The following is a 21,570-nucleotide window of genomic DNA, read 5'->3' on the forward strand; positions in this document are numbered from 1 at the left end:
AGGAGTAAATTTAATATTTCAGGCAAGGCTAAGGTACATATCGAGAGTCCAAGAGTGAAATTGTAGCTACCCATTACAACTTTAAAGCAGTTATTTGTCAGAAACTGCATTTGAAAGTTTTCAGAGCATAGTAATAGCATAAAAGCATAACACCTTAGTTAAGCTTTACCTGATTATTTGTTGTGTAGCCAAAAGGTTAAGAATACTGTACATTACTTTTCTATAGTGCCTGTACTTCACTTCTTTAAGTGAAGTACTTCTTTAAGCATTGCAATACCTCAGTGAGAGAGGTATTAATATCCATTTTACTGAAGGGGAAACCAAGTCCCACAAGTTTAGTGACTTGTCCAAAGTCAGACTGAGTCACCAGCAGAACTCAAAAAGAAACTAGGCCTCCTAATGTAACCATTACACCAAACTCCTCTCAAGGTCACTAATGATAGAATCTCTCCCTGCTTTCCCATCCCAATAGAGGGTTCTGTTCATACCATAAGCCAGAAGTCAGCAGCAGTGGTTATTTTGTTTCTTCTGTTGGAAACCAGGTCTTTACATCTACAGAAATGGAATCTCTCTCCATAATCCACTGTAAAATGACAGGTTTCAGAGTAGCAGCCGTGTTAGTCTGTATTCGCAAAAAGAAAAGGAGTACTTGTGGCACCTTAGAGACTAACAAATTTATTAGAGCATATTTATTAGAGCCCAACAAAGAAAACAACAGAACGCCACTAGCCATCACCTTCAGCCCCCAACTAAAACCCCTCCAACGCATCATCAAGGATCTACAACCTATCCTGAAGGACGAGCCATCGCTCTCTCAGATCTTGGGAGACAGACCAGTCCTTGCTTACAGACAGCCCCCCAATCTGAAGCAAATACTCACCAGCAACCACACACCACACAACAGAACCACTAACCCAGGAACCTATCCTTGCAACAAAGCCCGTTGCCAACTCTGTCCACATATCTATTCAGGGGATACCATCATAGGGCCTAATCACATCAGCCACACTATCAGAGGCTCGTTCACCTGCGTATCTACCAATGTGATATATGCCATCATGTGCCAGCAATGCCCCTCTGCCATGTACATTGGCCAAACTGGACAGTCTCTACGTAAAAGAATGAATGGACACAAATCAGACGTCAAGAATTATAACATTCAAAAACCAGTTGGAGAACACTTCAATCTCTCTGGTCACTCGATCACAGACCTAAGAGTGGCTATACTTCAACAAAAAAGCTTCAAAAACAGACTCCAACGAGAGACTGCTGAATTGGAATTAATTTGCAAACTGGATACAATTAACTTAGGCTTGAATAGAGACTGGGAATGGATGAGTCATTACACAAAGTAAAACTATTTCCCCATGGTATTTCTCCCTCCCACCCCACCCCCCACTGTTCCTCTGATATTCTTGTTAACTGCTGGAATTAGCCTACCTGCTTGTCACCATGAAAGGTTTTCCTCCTTCCCCCCCCTGCTGTTGGTGATGGCTTATCTTAAGTGATCACTCTCCTTACAGTGTGTATGATAAACCCATTGTTTCATGTTCTCTGTGTGTGTGTATATAAATCTCTCCTCTGTTTTTTCCACCAAATGCATCCGATGAAGTGAGCTGTAGCTCACGAAAGCTTATGCTCTAATAAATTTGTTAGTCTCTAAGGTGCCACAAGTACTCCTTTTCTTTTTGTAAAATGACACTGAACCATAAGGGCACCTTGAACACATTTCTCCCAACATACTGTCATCACCTTCCTCAGAGGCTCAGTCTCCCCCATAACAGAAGCAAGGATTTCTGAGGTTTTTTTTCTCCATACATATTTTTGTAAGGCTGCCTGGGGAAGGTCTGATATGGAGGGAAAGAGTTCAGAAGGCATAAAAACCTCAAAAAAAGGAATTTGAGGAAATAAGTCATTGTGTTTTATGTAGAAGTAAACTATCAGAACTGGATCTGGATGAGCTTGGAACTAGCCCCACTTGCCTCAGGCTGAGTAAGCCAGTGGGAAAGCCTCCAAGCACAACAGCCTTGGTAAGTCTGCATTGAATTTTAAGGGGAAAAAGGAAATTATGAATCTTCATCTTTGGAAAGTCCACAATCTCTGCCAAAAGGTTCTTCCCTTCCCCACCTGGATGTAGTACAGCAACACAATTATGCTGTCAGTGCTTAATCTCTGGAAGGGGGAGTTGGGATTTCCCAGCCTCAAGGCCCTTTCCAGCAAAGACACTCAACCCACGAGTACAATCAGGAAACTGTAATTGAGAAATGCTCTTTACTGGCAACCTTGATGAAAAGATTACAGTCAAGCTGCACACCCAAGATGTGCTGTAAACATGCTGAGGTAGTAGAAGAAAGCAGGTCATATTGTTATCTGCATTTATCAAGAGTTTAGCAATTTTAACTGGTTCCATAAAACACCAACAGTTGAGCTTTGCTAAACATGGGGAAATAAGACAAATTAATTATGGATCCTCAAACATTATAGTGTATCTGTACAATATATTATATAGCTATATATGGATCATGGCGTTTAAGAACAGTAGGTTTCAGAGTAGCAGCCATGTTAGTCTGTATTCGCAAAAAGAAAAGGAGTGCTTGTTGCACCTTAGAGACTAACAAATTTATTTGAGCATAAGCTTTCGTGAGCTACCGATGAAGTGAGCTGTAGCTCACGAAAGCTTATGCTCAAATAAATTTGTTTAGTCTCTAACGTGTCATAAGTTCTCCTTTTCTTTTTAAGAACAGTAGAAATCTGAGCCTGGTTGGAATGAAAAAAGCACGGTTTATGTAAGATTAAATTTGATGAGAAATCCTATTTTGCCAACTGATCTATTCATGCATGAATGCACAGATTTGTTGAATTAGTAATGGATTTGTAAATACCTATCTGCTTGGGCTGGGTGCATAATGCAATTTTCCAGATAAACATCTAAAAATGTGTGTATATAAAAAGGAAGGGTCACATGTTCCTGGCTTATGTGTCTCCTTGTGTTTTAACTTGCTAGTTGAGAATTCTTCCATTGTGTGGAAAGAAAGATAGGCCTGTACTGTTATAGATCTAGCATTAGCTGGCTACTGTACCACTCTTTTTTTGCTGGGCCATGACCCTGGGCAGGAATCAGTGCGGTTGGAGTGCAAGTCCTAGCTAACAGACAACTTTGTGGTCTCTTACCACCTGGTGTAATTTAGAGAAGCTGCTAGAATCAGGGAACTGTTACGAGGTGATAGCCATGTACTGCAGTGCAGGGTGTGGGCCAACATGTATCAAACATGACTAAGGAATGTATCAAACATGTCTATGTGGAATTAATTTGATGTATACTTCATGCCATATGGGGATATTGCTTTGGGAATAGAACATTTTGGAATTTATGTTTAGAACAATATCTGGAAAAGGGAGTGAACCAATTCTTGAGATTTTTAGATTTCAAAATAATTTAAACATGATATCAAAACGCTTCTTGGGTGCTGTCACGGTTCTGGGGTTGGTTGTACCTTTGACCCCTAGCTCAGTATCTCTTCGTGGGGACCACTTTCAGATGACTGTCTCACCATCTGCACTTGGAGGAAAATCCCACAATTCACCCCACTTTTAGACTGGATTTCCAGGTGACAGCACTCCAGTTTACCATATTTTCTCAGCAGGTCCAACTGGTTTGGCCCCTGCTATAGACTTCCCTTTAGGAACTCTGATCAGTATGAAAATTCAGCAACACTGAGTATTTTATTTATTTATTGATCCAAAGGAACATAGCAATCAGAGAGAAAAGAGGTTAAAACAACAAAAAGCCCTACACACACATTCATGTTACCTAAAGTTTAGCATTTTGCCTTAGAATTAGGTAGGCCCGACCTATCCCTGGTATGCTCCCACATTTGGGTTTTCTGCAGATTCTGCCTCTTCTCTATGTCTCTCTCAGCAGTCTTTTTTATTTCAAAGTTCCTTTGTCTGCTTTGGGACCTTTGAACCTTGTCAAACTGATTTATGTATGCTACGGGGCAATGAGAGGTAGACTTCCAGGAGTTGGGGTCAACATATTGGAGTTGGGGTCAACATCAAGCACTGGTGACTGAGTTAGCTCTACCTGTTATCTGCTATCCTACAGACCTGCTGAGCCACCTAGGGACTGAGTTAACCTTTAGTACTCCATGAAGCAGCCACTCAATCGTAATCAAACAGTGGGTCTCACAATAGTTGTCATAATACAGATATCTCCCATGTTCTTTCATCATGCCTTTTCTTTCCTGAAAATTTGCCCCCATAAAGTTATGGTAAATGGCATTTAAAATATTGTGATTTGGTTTTCACTAAGTTCTATTCAGAGTGTGAGTATGAAAATTGACCTTAAGATGACAGACTTGCTTCAAAATAAACTCTAAAGAGTTGGAGTGTCAGTAGAAAGAGCATAGGACACACTGTAAAATCACTATAGGAGATGCTAGTTAATGCTCAGCTGGGTGAACAAAACAATTAACCCATTTATTATGTATGGGACACTTCAGAAGAGTGGTTTTTTTTCCTTTTTTTTATGGTCCATACTGCTATGGAATGTGACAGTAAATACAGTGACAGCTTCTGAGTTGCACAACTGTCATTTAAATCCTGACTTTTCTTTAAGTTCTTTGAGAGCTCATTTTTCTGGGCAGAGTGTGCAGGTTGCAAACAATATATTTTCATCATGGACTGGTGAATCAGTATAGATTAAAACAAGAACTGACCTAAATCAACCCAAAACCTTTTTTCCAGGTTTGTAAAAACTTATTTTTTTTCTGCGTGCCTCTGAAATGATTGTCAAACTATATTAAAAGCAGATGCATTTGATTATAAACATCTGTTTACAAGGCATGTTTACTGATATTCATGATGCATCCTTTCATTCAGGCTTTGAAATGTAGAAAAAGTGTCTAGTAATTTTTGTATATTAGGGATGTGTTTGTGTCTTTGTAAATACATCCTGTGGGCACTGGCTCTGTACCTAAGAAATTAGTCAAGTCAGGGAGGTTCGGCCAGTAAATAAATTGTTTTGTGTGCACTGTTCCAAATAAAGTGCTCCACAGTTAACACAGCATTTCACAAGATCTGGCAACCTATACACATTCATGTTGTAAGGCTAGTTGTAATAGTCGTTTGGTGACTCCCTATATTATAGAAAATGGAAAAACTGGTAGAACTATATTTGTACTATGACAGGTTTCAGAGTAGCAGCCGTGTTAGTCTGTATTCGCAAAAAGAAAAGGAGTACTTGTGGCACCTTAGAGACTAACAAATTTATTTGAGCATAAGCTTTCGTGAGCTACAGCTCACTTCATCGGATGCATTTGGTGGAAAAGACAGAGGGGAGATTGATATACGCACACAGAGAACATGAAACAATGGGTTTATCATACACACTGTAAGGAGAGTGATCACTTAAGATAAGCCATCACTAGCAGCGGGGGGGGGGGGAAAGGAGGAAAACCTTTCATGGTGACAAGCAAGGTAGGCTATTTCCAGCAGTTAACAAGAATATCTGAGGAACAGTGGGGGGTGGGGTGGGGGGGGAGAAATAACATGGGGAAATAGTTTTACTTTGTGTAATGACTCATCCATTCCCAGTCTCTATTCAAGCCTAAATTAATTGTATCCAGTTTGCAAATTAATTCCAATTCAGCAGTCTCTCGTTGGAGTCTGTTTTTGAAGCTTTTTTGTTGAAGGATAGCCACTCTTAGGTCTGTAATCGAGTGACCAGAGAGATTGAAGTGTTCTCCAACTGGTTTTTGAATGTTATAATTCTTGACGTCTGATTTGTGTCCATTCATTCTTTTACGTCGAGACTGTCCAGTTTGACCAATGTACATGGCAGAGGGGCATTGCTGGCACATGATGGCATATATCACATTGGTAGATGCGCAGGTGAATGAGCCTCTGATAGTGTGGCTGATGTGATTAGGCCCTATGATGGTGTCCCCTGAATAGATACGTGGACACAGTTGGCAATGGGCTTTGTTGCAAGGATAGGTTCCTGGGTTAGTGGTTCTGTTGTGTGGTGTGTGGTTGCTGGTGAGTATTTGCTTCAGGTTGGGGGGCTGTCTGTAAGCAAGGACTGGCCTGTCTCCCAAGATCTGTGAGAGTGATGGGTCGTCCTTCAGGATAGGTTGTAGATCCTTGATGATGCGTTGGAGAGGTTTTAGTTGGGGGCTGAAGGTGATGGCTAGTGGCGTTCTGTTATTTTCTTTGTTGGGCTTGTCCTGTAGTAGGTGACTTCTGGGTACTCTTCTGGCTCTGTCAATCTGTTTCTTCACTTCAGCAGGTGGGTATTGTAGTTGTAGGAATGCATGATAGAGATCTTGTAGGTGTTTGTCTCTGTCTGAGGGGTTGGAGCAAACGCGGTTATATTGTAGAGCTTGGCTGTAGACAATGGATCGTGTGGTATGATCTGGATGAAAGCTAGAGGCATGTAGGTAGGAATAGCGGTCAGTAGGTTTCCGATATAGGGTGGTGTTTATGTGACCATCACTTATTAGCACCGTAGTGTCCAGGAAGTGGATCTCTTGTGTGGACTGGTCCTGGCTGAGGTTGATGGTGGGATGGAAATTGTTGAAATCATGGTGGAATTCCTCAAGGGCTTCTTTTCCATGGGTCCAGGTGATGAAGATGTCATCAATGTAGCGCAAGTATATTTGTACTATGATGACCTTCATATGAGAATGCCAGAGCCCTTCACAAACATGAAGACTTGCACAACCCTGTGAGGGAGGTAAGAGTTATATTGTTCTTATTTGTCAGATGAGGAAACTGAGGCAAAGATTAACTGACTAGCTTAAAGTCATGAACCATGTCAGTGGTAGATTAAGGGCTTGTCTACACAGTTAGTGAGTGTTAAGCAGGGGTGTAACTCTATAGTTCTCTAGCCCAGTGGCTCTCAACCTTTCCAGACTACTGTACCCCTTTCAAGAGTCTGATTTGTCTTGTGTATCTCGAAGTTTCACCTCACTTAAAAAATACTTGCTTACAAAATCAGACATAAAAATACAAAAAGTGTCTCAGCACACTATTACTGAAAAATTGCTTATGTTCTCATTTTTATCATATAATTCTAAAATAAATCAATTGGAATATAAATATTGTACTTAGGTTTCAATGTATAGTATATATAGAGCAGTATAAACAAATCGTATGAAATTTTAGTTTGTACTGACTTGGCTAGTGCTTTTTATGTAGCCTGTTGTAAACCTAGGCAAATGTCTAGATGAGTTGATGTACCCCCGGAAAACCTTTGCATAACCCTATGGGTACGTGTACCCCGGTTGAGAACCACTGCTTTATGCTGCCATGCAGTAAGTCAAAGGCCCACATAGCCGATTGGTGCTTGGCAGGCCAGAGTGCTGTAGATTTATATCCCAGTTTGTCATGCTAGCAGAGCATTGTCCAGGAAGACATCTGGATCTGGGACGTGTCCACATGTTTTGAACATGCATCACATTTCTCAAGTATTGGTAAAGTGGACCATCTTAGCTTTGTGTGGTGTAGATGGCATGTGTTTTTAACAAGCTCAGGAGCCTCATAAAGCACATGTGAATGATGTTCCTTTTAGAATAACCAAGTTGTATCCCGTTAGAGAACAACATGTAATCAACTTTACTCTTGCTTCATAGAGTTGTACAGCTTAAGGACACAAAGGACCACTAGATCAGGGGTTGTCAACTGGAGGCTGGGACCCCTCAGGGGGTCGTGAGGTTATTACACGGAGGGGTCACAAGCCATCAGCCTCCAACCCAAACCCCACTTTCCCTCCAGCATTTATAATGTGTTAAATTAAAAACACATTTTTATATATTTAGAAGGAGGGGTCACACCCAGAGGCTAGCTATGTGAAAGGGGTCACCAGTACAAAAGTTTGAGAACCACTGCACTAGATCATCTAGTCTGACCTCCTGTATATCACAGACCACCTATATCACCACCAAACTCCTGCACACTTAAACCCAACAACTGAAATGAGACCAAAGTATTACAGCCCACAAGAGACTAGGTTACTGTGTGCCACAGGCAGAGAATATGGGGGACTAGACTGCATCAGTGTCTGAGGTACCTGCAATGGCAGGTAAATGAGTGAGTGAGATGTACCCAGATAGTGTTTGCAAGTGACCTGCACCCACACACTACAGAGGAAGGCAACCCCCCCCCAATTCAATGTCAAGGTCATGTTTTATATGGTTTATTTTTGAGGTTCATTATTTTACACGCAATACTAATAATGAAGAAACACAAATTAAAACTGATGAGTCCCATTGAAAGTCACTGGAATTTAGGCTCCTAACTCACTTTAAGTGCTTTTGAAAATTTGATCCTGGAGCTGAATGAATAGTCAAAAATTCCTCTAATAGTGATTCACTGCTAAACAAATAAAATTAAACCATTTTTGCTACCCTTTCATACCCATTTTCTCAGGACATTAGTTGTCCAACTTTATTAGCATAAATAGCTGGGAAAGTAAAGTAAATCCGATTATTCATGTCAGAATAGCAGTGACATTGTAGCAAAAATTTCTAAAGCCTTCCCAATCCATTGCTAACTTTGAGACCTCGCCAGCTGATCTCCCAGTAATCTGTCACACACCATCCATCCATCTCCTTGGTGGTTGTCCCCTACTACGATAATCCTCTATCATTCCTTCTACAATAACTTTCTCAAGCTTATTTCCACCTCTACGCCTAATGTGACCAAAGTACACAAGTTTGCATTGGATGGTTTTCAGCATCAGGGTCTGCTTCTCTCCAGAAATATTTCGAACACAGCAAGTAGTCTTTTTTTTTCCCCCTGCCCCATCTAGGAGATATGCAAGAGTCTTTCCCAGAACCACATTTCAGAAACTTCAGCAGCATTAACTTTCTACAGTTATAATCCATAAATTGCCATGGGAAAAATTAGGCTTTTCATCAGTTGCACCTTCATACATTTCAGGATGCCATGGTTTTTTCATGCCTTTTTAAAGGAGGCAATAGCCTAGTCTTTTTCCAATTTCTTTGAAACAGCCTTGGATATATATTATCCCAGATAGTTAAATTCACTTATTGCCTCCCCAGCTTGTCCATTAATTTTGATGTCTACCTGCATCCTGTTTTTGGTAGTTGTGTCAGTGTACGTGCATTTTATTTTCATTGCATTTAGGAATACTCTGTAGTCCTCATTAACTGTTTTTGCAGGCTCCAACATTTATTGCATTGTATTGGTGGTTGTAGTAAAGAGCATCATGTCATCAGCATATCTGAGGTTGGTAAAGAGGTGTCTCTCTAGCTGTTGCCAGCTTGCTATTGTAACATAAGAAAAGATACTAAAGACTTTTTTTAAGTAACAGTAAACACTTGTTGCTGAGAACTGTACAGATAGGTGTCGCTGGATTGCCTGCCTAGCTCTAAGTGCTGTAGCAATATGCTTCTGCAGATACGGCTCACTGTGAAATGATTTCCCCCTCATACAGAACAATGGGTAAATTTGGTTCCTACTCCAGAGTTCCTATCATTTTAACGTCCACCAATGGAGATCCCAGTTCCTTCCACTTTATCAAAACCTTGCGAGGCTTGTCTCAATACATTTTATGTATACATTAGAGCAGGGGTTCTCAACCCTTTTCTCTCTGAGGCCCCCCCTCGACATGCTATAAAAGCTCCAGGGCCCAGCTGGGGAGAAGGGGGGGCCTTCACGCAGAGGTCCAGGGCATAGGCGTAGTTTGACTTCTATTTTTGGGGGGGTAAGGGCCAGCGGGGCTCAAGTCAGCTCCGCATGGTAGGGTCCAGGGAGGGTGAGCCACCTCCACCCCCGGACTCACCTCAGCAAGCTACCCAGCCTGTCTGGGTTGTGGTGGTGGGGGCAGGGGTGCACAACCAAAAAGCATAACTCAAAGGTGAGGGGCTTAGCTTAAAAAATTTGAAAATAGCTTAGGGTGCAGGGAGAGGGGTAGCTGCGGCTGTGTGCAGGCACAGGGTACCTAAGGGTGCAGGGAGAGGAGTACTAGGGGCTGTATCCTGGGAGGGTTCTCCTCTGGTCCCTGTTCCCGGAGCGGTCTGCCAACCACTGAGTTGGTTCTCCCCACCTGGGGGACTCTTACTGGCTGCCTCTGTGGGAGCAAAGGGGGCTGGGAGCTGAGGAGCAGCTTCATCCTGAGGCACCAGCAGAAAAGGAGGGAACGCTGCCGCTGTCTGCTCCATGGCACCAGCCAGAGCAGCAGCTGTCCTGCAGTGCTTGGCTCTGGCTTTCCACCTCCAACCTGGCTAGGGGGTGGAGAGAGGAGATGGGGGGGGTGTGAAGCTGCGCCTGCAACTGCCATGCTCTTGTGCTGCAGTTTGCGGGAGGCATTACCATCCATGTCCCCAACTGTGCCAAATGGCTCAGGGCTTCTTTCCCACAGGGAGCATCAGGGCTTGAGGCTCCAGGATTCAGCCCAGCGCCTCCCGGCTTCAGCCCTGCGGGGAGTGCCAGGGATCAGGGCTTCAGCCCCGCAGGGGGCACCAGAGGGGAGCACTGGGGCTTCCCAGGGGGGCAGCGGACCCCTGGTTGAGAACCACTGCTTTAGAGGCTTGGGAACAAAATATACCCTTGTCTTACATCCTGCTCAGTGGAGAACCGCTCACTGTCACAGACTGGCATTTGCACCATGGTCTTTGTTGGTAGAGACTTGGGATGAGTTCAGTGAGATGCTTTGGAATCCCCAGGTCTGCCAGTATTCTCCAAAGACAATCATGTTGGGCAGTTTGAAATGCATTTGAATTGTCAGTGAAGCTCATGATCAATGGGTGCTTTTTCAGTGATATGAGGGATATTCGCTATTTTGTCACCTGGGTCCCAGTCCTCTCTGAAACCAGCTTGTTGTGTTACTGCATTTGGTTATGTCTCCTTTCTTTGGTAAGGGCAGAAGAATTCTCTTTGTCCAGTCCTCTGGCCAACTTCTAATCATCCATACATCATTATGATTTTTCCACATAAGATCAGTACTGCATTGTGAAAAGAAAATTTTAATTCTGACCATTCAGGTTTTCTGCTGAGAGCAAACTTTTGGGTTGTATTTTAGAGTGTACTATTTTGAAATTGACATTTGCGATGAAACTAACCAAAAGTCATCCAAAACCCAAACAGGAATGATACTTTGTGACTTAAGCAACTGATTCATGCAACCTGATACTGAAATTCAGACACAGATATTCATAACTAAGACTATGAGTCTGTCACGGAGGTCACGGATTCCGTGACTTTCTGTGACCTCCGTGACTTCTGCAGCGGCTGGTGTTGGCTCAGGGGCTGCCCAAGTTGGGCAGTCCCTGGGTCAGCAGCAGCAGTTTGGGTGTGTGGGGGGGGGTTCGGAAGTGCAGGGGGCGTTTACCTCAGGGTTGGGGGCTGCCATTGGCATCGTCCTGCAGCTTCTAGCTGGCGGAGGGGCCCAGGGGGCTCCGTGCTGTGCACTGCCTGGCCCTGCAGGCCCCACCCTGCAGCTCCCGTTGGCTGTGGTTCCTGGCTAATGGGAGCTGCGGCGGCCGGTGCTTGTGCCCCTCTGCTGCCTCGGAGCTGCAGGGACTTGGAGTCAGGTAGGGAGCCCTGTCGGCCCTCCCTCTCCCCCCGCCAATCACCAGCAGCGTCCCGGGCCACCTTCCCCAGCACCTGCATCACTCCCAGACAACCCCCTCCAGAGCACCCATGGAGCCCTTGGACACACACCCCAAGAGCACCCGCGGCCCCCTGCCCAAATTTTAGTCACAAGTACTTTTAGTAAAAGTCATGAACACATGGAAACAAACAAAAATTCACAGCCTGTGTCCATGACTTTTACTAAAAATACCCATGACTAAAATGTTGCCTTATTCATAACAAATACTTTGCAAGCTATTAATATTGGGCTGGAGATCATGAAGAATTTAGTTAATAACTTCAAATACAAAATTCTTGAATTCCATAAGCTCTGCATCATTTGATTATTTATTATAAATTAGCTCAGCTCTACTAAACACTTGTTTTAGGACTATCCATGTTGGATAAATAAAATGATACTAATGTGTACAGTTATCACTGTTTGCTACAAGAGCTAAACTCATGCAAAAACTCATAAAACTTAAGCTTTGTGTAAAGTTTGGTACAACAAAATAATTAAAATGATCTAAACATTTTTTGAGTTAATTATACACCATAGTATAATACATTGCCCACATATAGCAGAATCAGTTGTGGAAATAGACTTCCTGTAAATATTAATTAGGGCATTGGCCATCGCACAGAGTTCATAGGCTTACTCTAAATTAGAAGGTCTTCAGGTATAGTTGGCAATTTCATTTTACTGCATTTTTAGAGATAATCCTGCAAGATGCTGAGCATGCTCAATTCCCCGAGGTCAATAGAAGTAGAGAGTGCTCAGCCCCTTTGTGGGATCAGGCCCTTGCTAGCTATATAACCTCAGTGAACATTAAACATTCTTTTTATTAAGATGAAGTATTTATAACCCCACTAGTCAAGTTTTCCCTCGTTGGTACTGATCGGTTCGACTCGTGTTGTCACACCCTCATTGTTTAGTGATTGAGTATGTGTGATTTTCATCAGGACTCCACAGTTTAATCTAACTGGCATGTCTCCATAAGCAAATTACAATTCCCCAGATGTGTTCTCTTCTTCCCCCTGCCCTTCAGCAGTGCTAAATACCAAGCAGTATATGACCTGGCAACTTTTCCCTTTTAAAAAAAAAATTTCAACATGTTGAGTTCTGCTTGTGTGCCTTTCTCCCATCTTGGTCCTGAAAAGAAACAAAAAAGACTTCACAAACTGCCATACCTTTCCTCCCCCATTGCTTTTGGACAGTTTTGTATTTCTTTTCAAGCCATACACAATGTGTACAGCTGTGTGGACTTTGCTGGTGAAGAGAGCTACAAGCTGTTACAAAAGCAGTCATGGGTAATTTAAATGTCTCCAAAGAGATTAGAGGGCTACTTTTGGCTGGCCAGCTGACCAAAAAAGGGTGAGGTTTATAATTGACCCTTGATCCTAATGTCAACCTTTTAAAAGTTTTTTTTCCATGCATAGAGTGGTTTTCATGATTAATTTGAAAATATCCTTACAGTTCCCCTGTATAAATAACAAGATAATGAGATTAAAGGTACAGGGCAAAAATGTTTTTGTAAATATATTTTTTTTAAATTGCAGTAGAAAGTTATTTAATTTACATCACAATAGGGTCTGCAATCCAAAAATTTCCTGAGAACCTGAAAGTGAAACTAATTAGAAACTACTACAAGTGAAACTGACTAGTTTCATTTCATTGTCAGAACTAGAGCTGGTCATATACTAGAGGGGAAGGAAGGAATCAGGAAAACTTAATGAATGTTAGGGCTTTGGGTCAATTGAACCATATTGAATGCCTTTAATATTCACACTCTGTGTGAAGCTCCACAACTGATCTGTGTGATTTGATTGAATGTCTTTCATTCACTTTGAGTATATGGGTGATTAATATTGTCTCTCAAAAAACAACGTGAAAATCTTCATGTAATAAGTCACAGACTGCCATTTATTTGCTTGTGCTAATCTTCCAAAATTTTTGAATACTGAATAGATACCCAAAAGATAGGGCTAGTTCACATATCCTTCAGTTAGCCAAAATTTGTTGTTTGTCAGAGTCAGAGGGCTTAATTTTGGCGGCAGAATCCTTTATTACTGATGACAATTCCTAAGATGGAAAGAACCCACCTTGACTCTCAGAGCTCAAATTGAGTTTTCAGGGCTGTCAGCGAAGAAAAAATCCTTTTATTTGTCAACTGCACACCTGGACTGGGAAATAATTGAGATAGTAAACATGATGGCAGTGTTAGGCCATGTCTACACTACACTGTTTTCTTGACATAAGGAGCTTACATCAACCTACTTGTGGAGGTGTACACACTGCTGAGCTCCTCCTACCGATTTAAGTCTCTTGCTACGCCGACATAATAAAACCACCTTGATGAGAGGCGTAGCACTTAGGGTGATGAAGTTAGAGCGACTCAGTGTCAGTGTAGACATGGTGTTGCTTACATTGCCCTAAGTGGCCTCCAGGAGATGTCCCACAATGCGCATTGCAACTGTTTGAACTCCACTGTCCGACAGCCAGGTACATAGACATATGCCCCTCCCCCTTTAAAGCCCAGGGAATTTTTTGAAATTCATTTTCCTGTTTGCTTGGTATGGACAGCTCACATAGCATCTTCCCAGCTGACCATGCCAGCTCCCTGCAGCAAATGCACTCCTGCTTAGAATATATCAGAGTTGATGGATCTGCTAGGTCTGTGGGGAGAGGAGGCTGTGCAGTCACAGCTCTGTTCCAGCTGCAGGAACTTCGATACCTATGAGCAGATTGTTCATGGCATGGAGGGGAAGGGGCATGCAGCAGTGCAGCATGCAAAGATCAAGGAGCTGAGGTAGGCATATCAGAAGGCAAGGCGGGCCAGTCGTCATTAGGTGCATTGCCAAAGATATTGCCAAATAGTGCATTGCGCTATTTTACAAGGAGCTGCTCACTATCCTCTACGGCAACCCCACCTCCATTGCCAAGAGCCCGTGGATATTTCAGGAGGGTGGGGGCTGGAGACAGTGACCAATGGAGTGAACCCTGAGGACGACATGGTGGACGAGAAAGTGGAGTTTGGGAGGATGGGGGACGTGCAACGGGGACGTCTGGTGGTGTGGCGAGCCAGGACCTCTTTTTACACTGAAGGGGTCTAGCCAGCTCTGACGTGCTTGATGCAGGAGAGGGAACCTTTGGTAAGTACAGTACAGACCTGTTTACATGCAAATCCCCTTAACGCGCGGTAGTGCCATGCCTCCCAGTGCTACCTATTTAATATGTGAGACTCGTTAACACGCGGTACAGGAACTCACTATGTAGCACTACAGATTTGCTCACTAACTTATTGACATAGAAATCGACAAGAAGTGCAGAGTGGAAAAGTGTTGTATGTCTTTACTGATATTGGTAAAGACTTATCACGCACGCTTAGTCATTGTCACGCTAAAGAGATATATAATATATAGTAATATATATACTACATTAGAAAATTTTAACTGTAGGCCTAATATAATGGCAGAGGCAAGCATCAGTGTTCCTACACTGTAGAAGAAAAACTAGCTGCAATAGATCGAGTAAATAGTGGAGAAACCCAGGCCAAAGTTTCAAAAGATATTGGGATTGCCAAATCTACTCTGAGGATGGCTAAAAAACGAATCTAAACTGAATGGCTTTGTACAAAATATCGATTCTGCCGCGAGGCTTAAGCAAAAACATGTGCACTATTCAGCAAAACCCACAATAGACAAAGCTATGCACACGTGGTTTGCTCAGGAAAGGCTGAAAGGAATACTGCTAAGTGAGCCAATTCTTCAAGCCCAAGTGACAAAATTTGGAAATTTAATGGGGGATGAATCATTCCAAGCAGCAAGGGGTTTATAAGTCGTTTTAAAAAGCGCCATGGCATAGTGCAGGTATCGATTTCTGGCGAAAGCTGATCAGCCGATGAATCAGGCCGTGAATGCGTTTTTCGCCAGTTAAAATCTATTTTACAAAATGAAGACTACCACAAAGAACAACTTTATAATTGTGATGAAACAGCTTTATTTGCAGAACTGCTACCTGATAAGACTTCAGCCTTTAATTACAAGACACAGAAAACTGCTGGATTTAAAAAGATAAAAGATCATGCGACTCTTCTTCTTTTTTGTAGTAATAAGATGGGCAGCCATAAGCTTACCCCTCTTCTCGTTGGCCGCTTTCATAACCCTCGCTGCTTTAATCACCTCAATAGAGCCAAACTGCCAGTAATATACGCTAACAGAAAAAATGCTTGGATGACAAGACACATTTTCGACGACTTGTTCCACAACAGCTTTGTTCCAGCTGTTCGTAAGCATCTGTGGTCGAAGAAACTCGAAGCCAAAGCACTTTTGTTACTTGACAATGGTCCAGCCCATCTTCCAGCCGAATCACTGGTATTGAGCAATGGAAAAATTTGAGTGCTATACCTACTATTCAACACTGCATCAAAAATTCAACCTTTAGACCAGGGCATAATTCAGAATTTTAAAAACAATTATCAACGGGAGCTGATTTTGGCGATTGTGTCATGCACGTCTTCAGGCATTTCTGAATTCCTGAAACAGTTAAACATGAAGGAAATTTATTTATTTAGTTAAAAAAGGTTGGGACGGACTAAAACAAAAGTCCATTGAAAACTGCTGGATGAAGGCTCTCGGTGATGCCTTTTCTCTCAAAGATGGCTCAGACTCGGAAAACTCCAGCAGTAGCACTGATTCAGAGCCAGACTTTAAAGGATTTTTGGAAGAAGACGTCCTACAAACACGCACGTAGACAAAAGAGGGTAAAGGTAAACTTCTCTTTCAAATGATAAAAGATTTTAGTTTGGATACGTCGCTGGAAATCATTACCTAGTGGCTGGAGATCGATGAAGATTGCCCGACTTCAGAATTTCTGTCCGAGGAAGAAATATTAATGGGCTGCGATGCTACATCAGACCGCAAAAGTCATGGCGAGGATGTTGTTGAAAAGGTCAAAATTTCGCCCACAGAAGGCCTTAGTACTGTAGAAACTATTATAATATTTATGGAGGAGCAAAATGCGGAAAATATCGAAATCATTCATCTGCGGCGAATGACAGACTTCATAAGAGAGAAAAAAAATGCGAGCCAGAAAGAGCAGAAAATAATGGTGTTTTTTTCCTAAGTGAGTCATAGACACTTTTTTCAGCCTGACCCTCTTAACCTGCAGTCTGTTAACACACGGTCGTGACAGCTTGACTCCCGACATCCACGCGTAAATGGGTCTGTACTGTACTCATTTGCTTACCTCATTTGCAGGGAGACATAGGCTAGGGATCTGCTTTTTTTCAATCAGGGAAGAAGAGAGATTGAAATAACCTAAAGAGCCAAAGTTTGTATCTGCTTCTCATTCCCCTGTGCAACTAGGCAAAAGGGGCCCTATGGAAAAGTTTGTTTATGGAAACTCGAATGTCTCAGGAATCCTCCATAGAGATCTCTAGAAAACTTTTGTGGAGGTACTCTGCAATCCTCTGCTGAACGTTTCTTGGGGGGGCTGCTTTATTTCTTCCCGTGTAGGAAATTTTGCCATGCCAATTGGCAATTATATCTGCAGGCATCAAAGCAGCACTCAGATGAGCAGCATAAAGGCCCAATCTGCAGCCAAACACATGCAGGAGCTGCATCCCTTGTTACCCTCAGGAGCAAGATATCAGGTTCTGTTACCCCCGCCTGTGGAAAATGGTGCCAATATTCAGAACAGTGGCCCTAGGCACTTGTAGTGAAACCTCTCTGAAACCCCCCCCCCCTTTGTCCCATCTTGTCCTATTCCCCCTCCCACCAGGGCCAAACTCGCCATGCCTGAGGCTCCCACTGTGCTGTGTGCCTGCCAAGTGAAAATGAGAGAGTGGTGTCTCCACTTGTTTGGATCAAGGCAGTGAGTGGACTCCTAATAGTGCCCTTTGTCTATACTTTCTTTAACTTCTGCAGATGTGCCTTGAGGATATCTTCCTGCACACTTGCTGAGCGACCCTTTCTGATAGGGAGACAAAACAGGAGGAGTAAGGAAGACATGGCCCGGGAAGTACTTGAATCCTCTGATGCTTCAGATTGTGAGCAGAGAGCATGGAGAGAGGCTGACAATCAGAAACTGCAACTGGATAGCCAAGATAGGCAACAGGCAGTTGCAGATGATACAGCTGCTCGAGGACCAAAGAGACGTGCTGAGGTCTCTGATTGAACAGCAGGCAGAATACATCCATGCTCTCCTCCCCTTTCAGTCCATACCGAAATGCCTTCCATGCTCCTCCTCCATTCCTTCTATGTTCCCAGGCTATTGCAGTACCCCATGCATTCTACCCCAAGGGACATGTTTCATAATGATAGCTGGACATAACCTAGCTGTGAGAGCCTCATTTGAAAATCTGCTCTTAATTTTCATGTTCCTTGCAGAACATAGATGTTTGCATTGATGTTGAATAAAAATGTTGTTATAGAAAGAGAAGGAATCTTTATTTTGTCTCCTACATGGGGTGGACCAAAGCTAACGCAATTGAAGACAAAGAAGGGAACAGTCTTAGAGAAGAAAGGAACATCATCACTCAAACACTACTAAGGGACAAACTACTGCTCTGAGCTATACAAGCACCAGACAAATGGAGATCCTAGTATCTTAGACAGCCCAGATTCAACAGAGGAGGGTAACTTTCCAATGCTACGTGAAGAAGTGGAGAGAGCTGTGAAATCATTCAAGAAATGAAAGGCTACAGGTATTTATAACATCCAAGCCAAATTGATGAAATTTGGAGGTGAAATAGTAATAGATGTACTCACCAAGATCTGCAATAAGATCTGGCAGACCGGTGAGTGGCCCTCCATGTGGACACAGTCACTAACCATCACTCTGCCAAAGAAAGGCAACCTGCAGTTGTGTCAAAATTACCGGACCATAAGCTTAATTAGCCATCCCAGCAAAGTGATGTTGAAAGTAATATTGAACAGATTGAAGCCACAAGCAGAGAATATCATTGCTGAAGAACAGGCTGGCTTTTGTGCTGGAAGAAGTACCACAGAACAGATTTTCAATCTTCGCACAACACTAGCAGGACATCTACCACCACTTTTTGACTTCAAGAAGGCGTTTGACAGAGTATGTCACGAAGCTCTCTGGGAAATCATGAAACAGTACAACGCTGGTCGTAAGCTTATTCTTACCATGAAAGAACTATATGCCAAGGCCAGCAAGGCAGTTCTTGTCAACGGTACAATAGGAGAGTGGTTTCGCACCACTGTTGGAGTCTGGCAAGGCTGCCTTCTTTCACCCACGCTATTCAACATCTACTTGGAGCGCATAATGACTGATGCCCTAGAAGATCACATATGCACAGTCAGCATTGGGGGGGCGAACACGCACATTACCCAGTGTCACAGTCCTTTGTAGCAGGACGCGATTAATGGCCCTGCACACTTGCATCACTGCATCCTTCCTCCCCCCAGTGGACTTCCCCACTCCAAACTGTTTTGTGACTGATGGGTAGCAGTCAGGAACTGTCAGCTTCCACACAGCAATGGCCTCTCACTTCTCCACCATTGAGCAGCTCTCATTTTGATGTCATTGTGCTGGAGGGCATGGGCAAGCTCTGCACACCTTCCAGCAAGGTGACTTTGCAAATCTGAAAGTTCTGCAGCCACTACTCATGATCCCATACCTGCATAATGATGCGATCCCACCACTCAGTGCTTGTTTCCTGCACCTAGAATTGACAGTCCACCATGTGCAGCTGCTCCATGAATGCCAACAGCAATCTTGAATTGTTTCTGTCTATGGTGCACAGCAGGGCAGACACTATGGTGTCATTATCAGATTTGCAGCTTATGAAATATTACAGGATCAGCCATGTTGTGTTCATAACACTCATCACAGTACTAGAGAGCAGTGTAGGATCCATGCAGACGAGCAGATTACAGGGGGTGTTGAAAAATGACGTGAAATATAGCTGGAAGCCCATGGAATGAAGAGACAGAGAAAACTGCATCTTGGGAAGCTGATACTGCCCCCATGAGGCACTGTGATCCCTTCCCACAACACTCAGTGGCAGTCGGTTGGGAGTTATACAGTGAGGATAGCTACCCATGGTGCACTGCTTCTTGTTAATGCTAGAGCACCAACTGGGAATGTGCTCCGCTATCACAAGGAGTGTTGTGTGGATGTGTAAAAGTGGTTTAATTACAGCAGTGAATGAACGCCAACATAACTAAAGTTGACTTAGCCTCAGTAACTTCACTCCTGTCCTGAAGGCCTTTGTTAGTACAATACACCTATCAGTGTGTAGAGCCGCTCACTTGATGTTTCTGTGAATGGCCTGGGAGTGTGTGGGAGGAATGTTTCTGGTCCTGTTGCTATAGAAAGAAGTGGGGGAGTATTTTTCCTTCAGTTTTCCTGCCCTGTCAAACATACTGAACGGATTTACTAAGAGAACAAGTCTACCCCATCCTAAGGGGAACGAAGTACCTTTCCACTTGTAGGGCTCACCTTCATGTACAGTGCTACAGTGGCACAGTTGTGCTGCTGTAGCACTTTAGTGAAGATTCTACTATGCCCATGAGAGAACTTCTCCCATCAGCTTAGTTAATCCACCTCCCCAAGAGGCGGTAGATATGTGGACAGGAGAAGCTCTCCCATTGACATAGAACTGTCTACGTGGAGGTGAGTTAGGTTTGGATTTTTCACACCCTGAGCGATATAGTTATCCTGATATAGGTCTGTAGTGGGGAGAGAGAGAGAGAGAGAGAGAGAGAGAGAGGGCAGAGGCAATAAAAAAGTAAACTGCCAAGCTGCTCTCAAGACATAACCCCATGTAGGGGGGAAGGTTATGGTACTTGATAATATTTCATTCTTGAAGGAGGGCCCATGCCTATAATTTTACTTAAGTCCCTGGTCCATTTTCTCAGGAAAACCGTATGGCATGAACAAAGCAGGAATTCTCTTGAAAGGAGTTGTAGTAATAAAATTATCCCATTAGCTGTTTTCCCAGAAGTTTTGTGTGCTAGAATTTTGTTTCACATTTATGAAAACTCACTTACATGTAAGACTATACTACCATATTTTTGTCATTTAGTTCAGTTGAAAAGTATTTGATTTTTTCCATTTAATTAGGGGGAGACAAAAGCCGGAGTGTTCCTCCTAACAAGTGGCCAGTCCCTCTGTCAGTGCTGTGGTAAGCATTGTGCATCCTACAAATGTTATTTAAATAGTTTTATTGAAATTAATTGTATCTAAATGGTGTCTTTAAAATGATGATTAAGCTCGTGGCATAGCTGCGCTGAGAGTGCTGTGTTTAGTAAACAGGAAAAAATGCAAGGCCATACAGCTGAGACCTACCCTTTAGCTGGAGCTGAGCCTCCAAGTCTATTAACACAAGTCAGCCAATTCTGGGTTTATATTGAAAGGTTATGGAATATGCTCCATATCAATAGACTCAAATAGTTTATTTAAAGTTCTCTGATACATATTGAAATTCATTCTATTTGAGTGTATTCAGAGTAATATTAAAGGCAATATGGTCTAGTTGTTAGAGCACAAGATTGGGATTCAGGACTCCTGGATTATTTTCCTGGCTCTCCCACTAACTCTGGGATCCTAGCAAATCACTTAACCTCACAGTGCCTCAAATATTCAATTGGTTAAGTAAGGATGATACATACTTAACTCCACAGCTATACAATATTTAGTTTTGTTCCCATAATTCTGTGTGAGGCCCCATTCAGTAAGCCCAGTCCATTCTGTGCTCCTGAATGATGCAGGAGTTCTGTAGGAAAAAATAGTCCATACTCATCTCATTAAAGACTATCATAAAACATACATGCATAGGTGTCAAATTAAGGCTGCATGGGCAACCTTACTTCTGGCATTTCTTAAACTTTTGAGTTACTGACTTGCAACCTTAACAATCTTTAATGTAGCCTTTTGTATATAATATAAACATCAACAATCACATCACCTGTGGATAATGAATGAATCTAAGACATTTGTTT

General features: G+C 42.8%; 1 protein-coding gene across 1 annotated transcript in view; it reads left to right on the forward strand.

Annotated features, from left to right (window-relative positions):
- The window catches only part of LOC119844474 (ABI family member 3 binding protein), a 411,236-nt gene that overhangs the window by 45,479 nt on the left and 344,187 nt on the right, over positions 1-21,570 (forward strand). Inside the window, exon 3 of the mRNA XM_043511028.1 lies at positions 20,693-20,753. Coding sequence (XP_043366963.1) covers positions 20,693-20,753 — 61 coding nt within the window. The remainder of the gene's footprint in view (positions 1-20,692; positions 20,754-21,570) is intronic.

Source organism: Dermochelys coriacea, chromosome 1 (assembly GCF_009764565.3).
Source record: "Dermochelys coriacea isolate rDerCor1 chromosome 1, rDerCor1.pri.v4, whole genome shotgun sequence".
Classification (NCBI taxonomy): Eukaryota; Metazoa; Chordata; order Testudines; family Dermochelyidae; genus Dermochelys; species Dermochelys coriacea.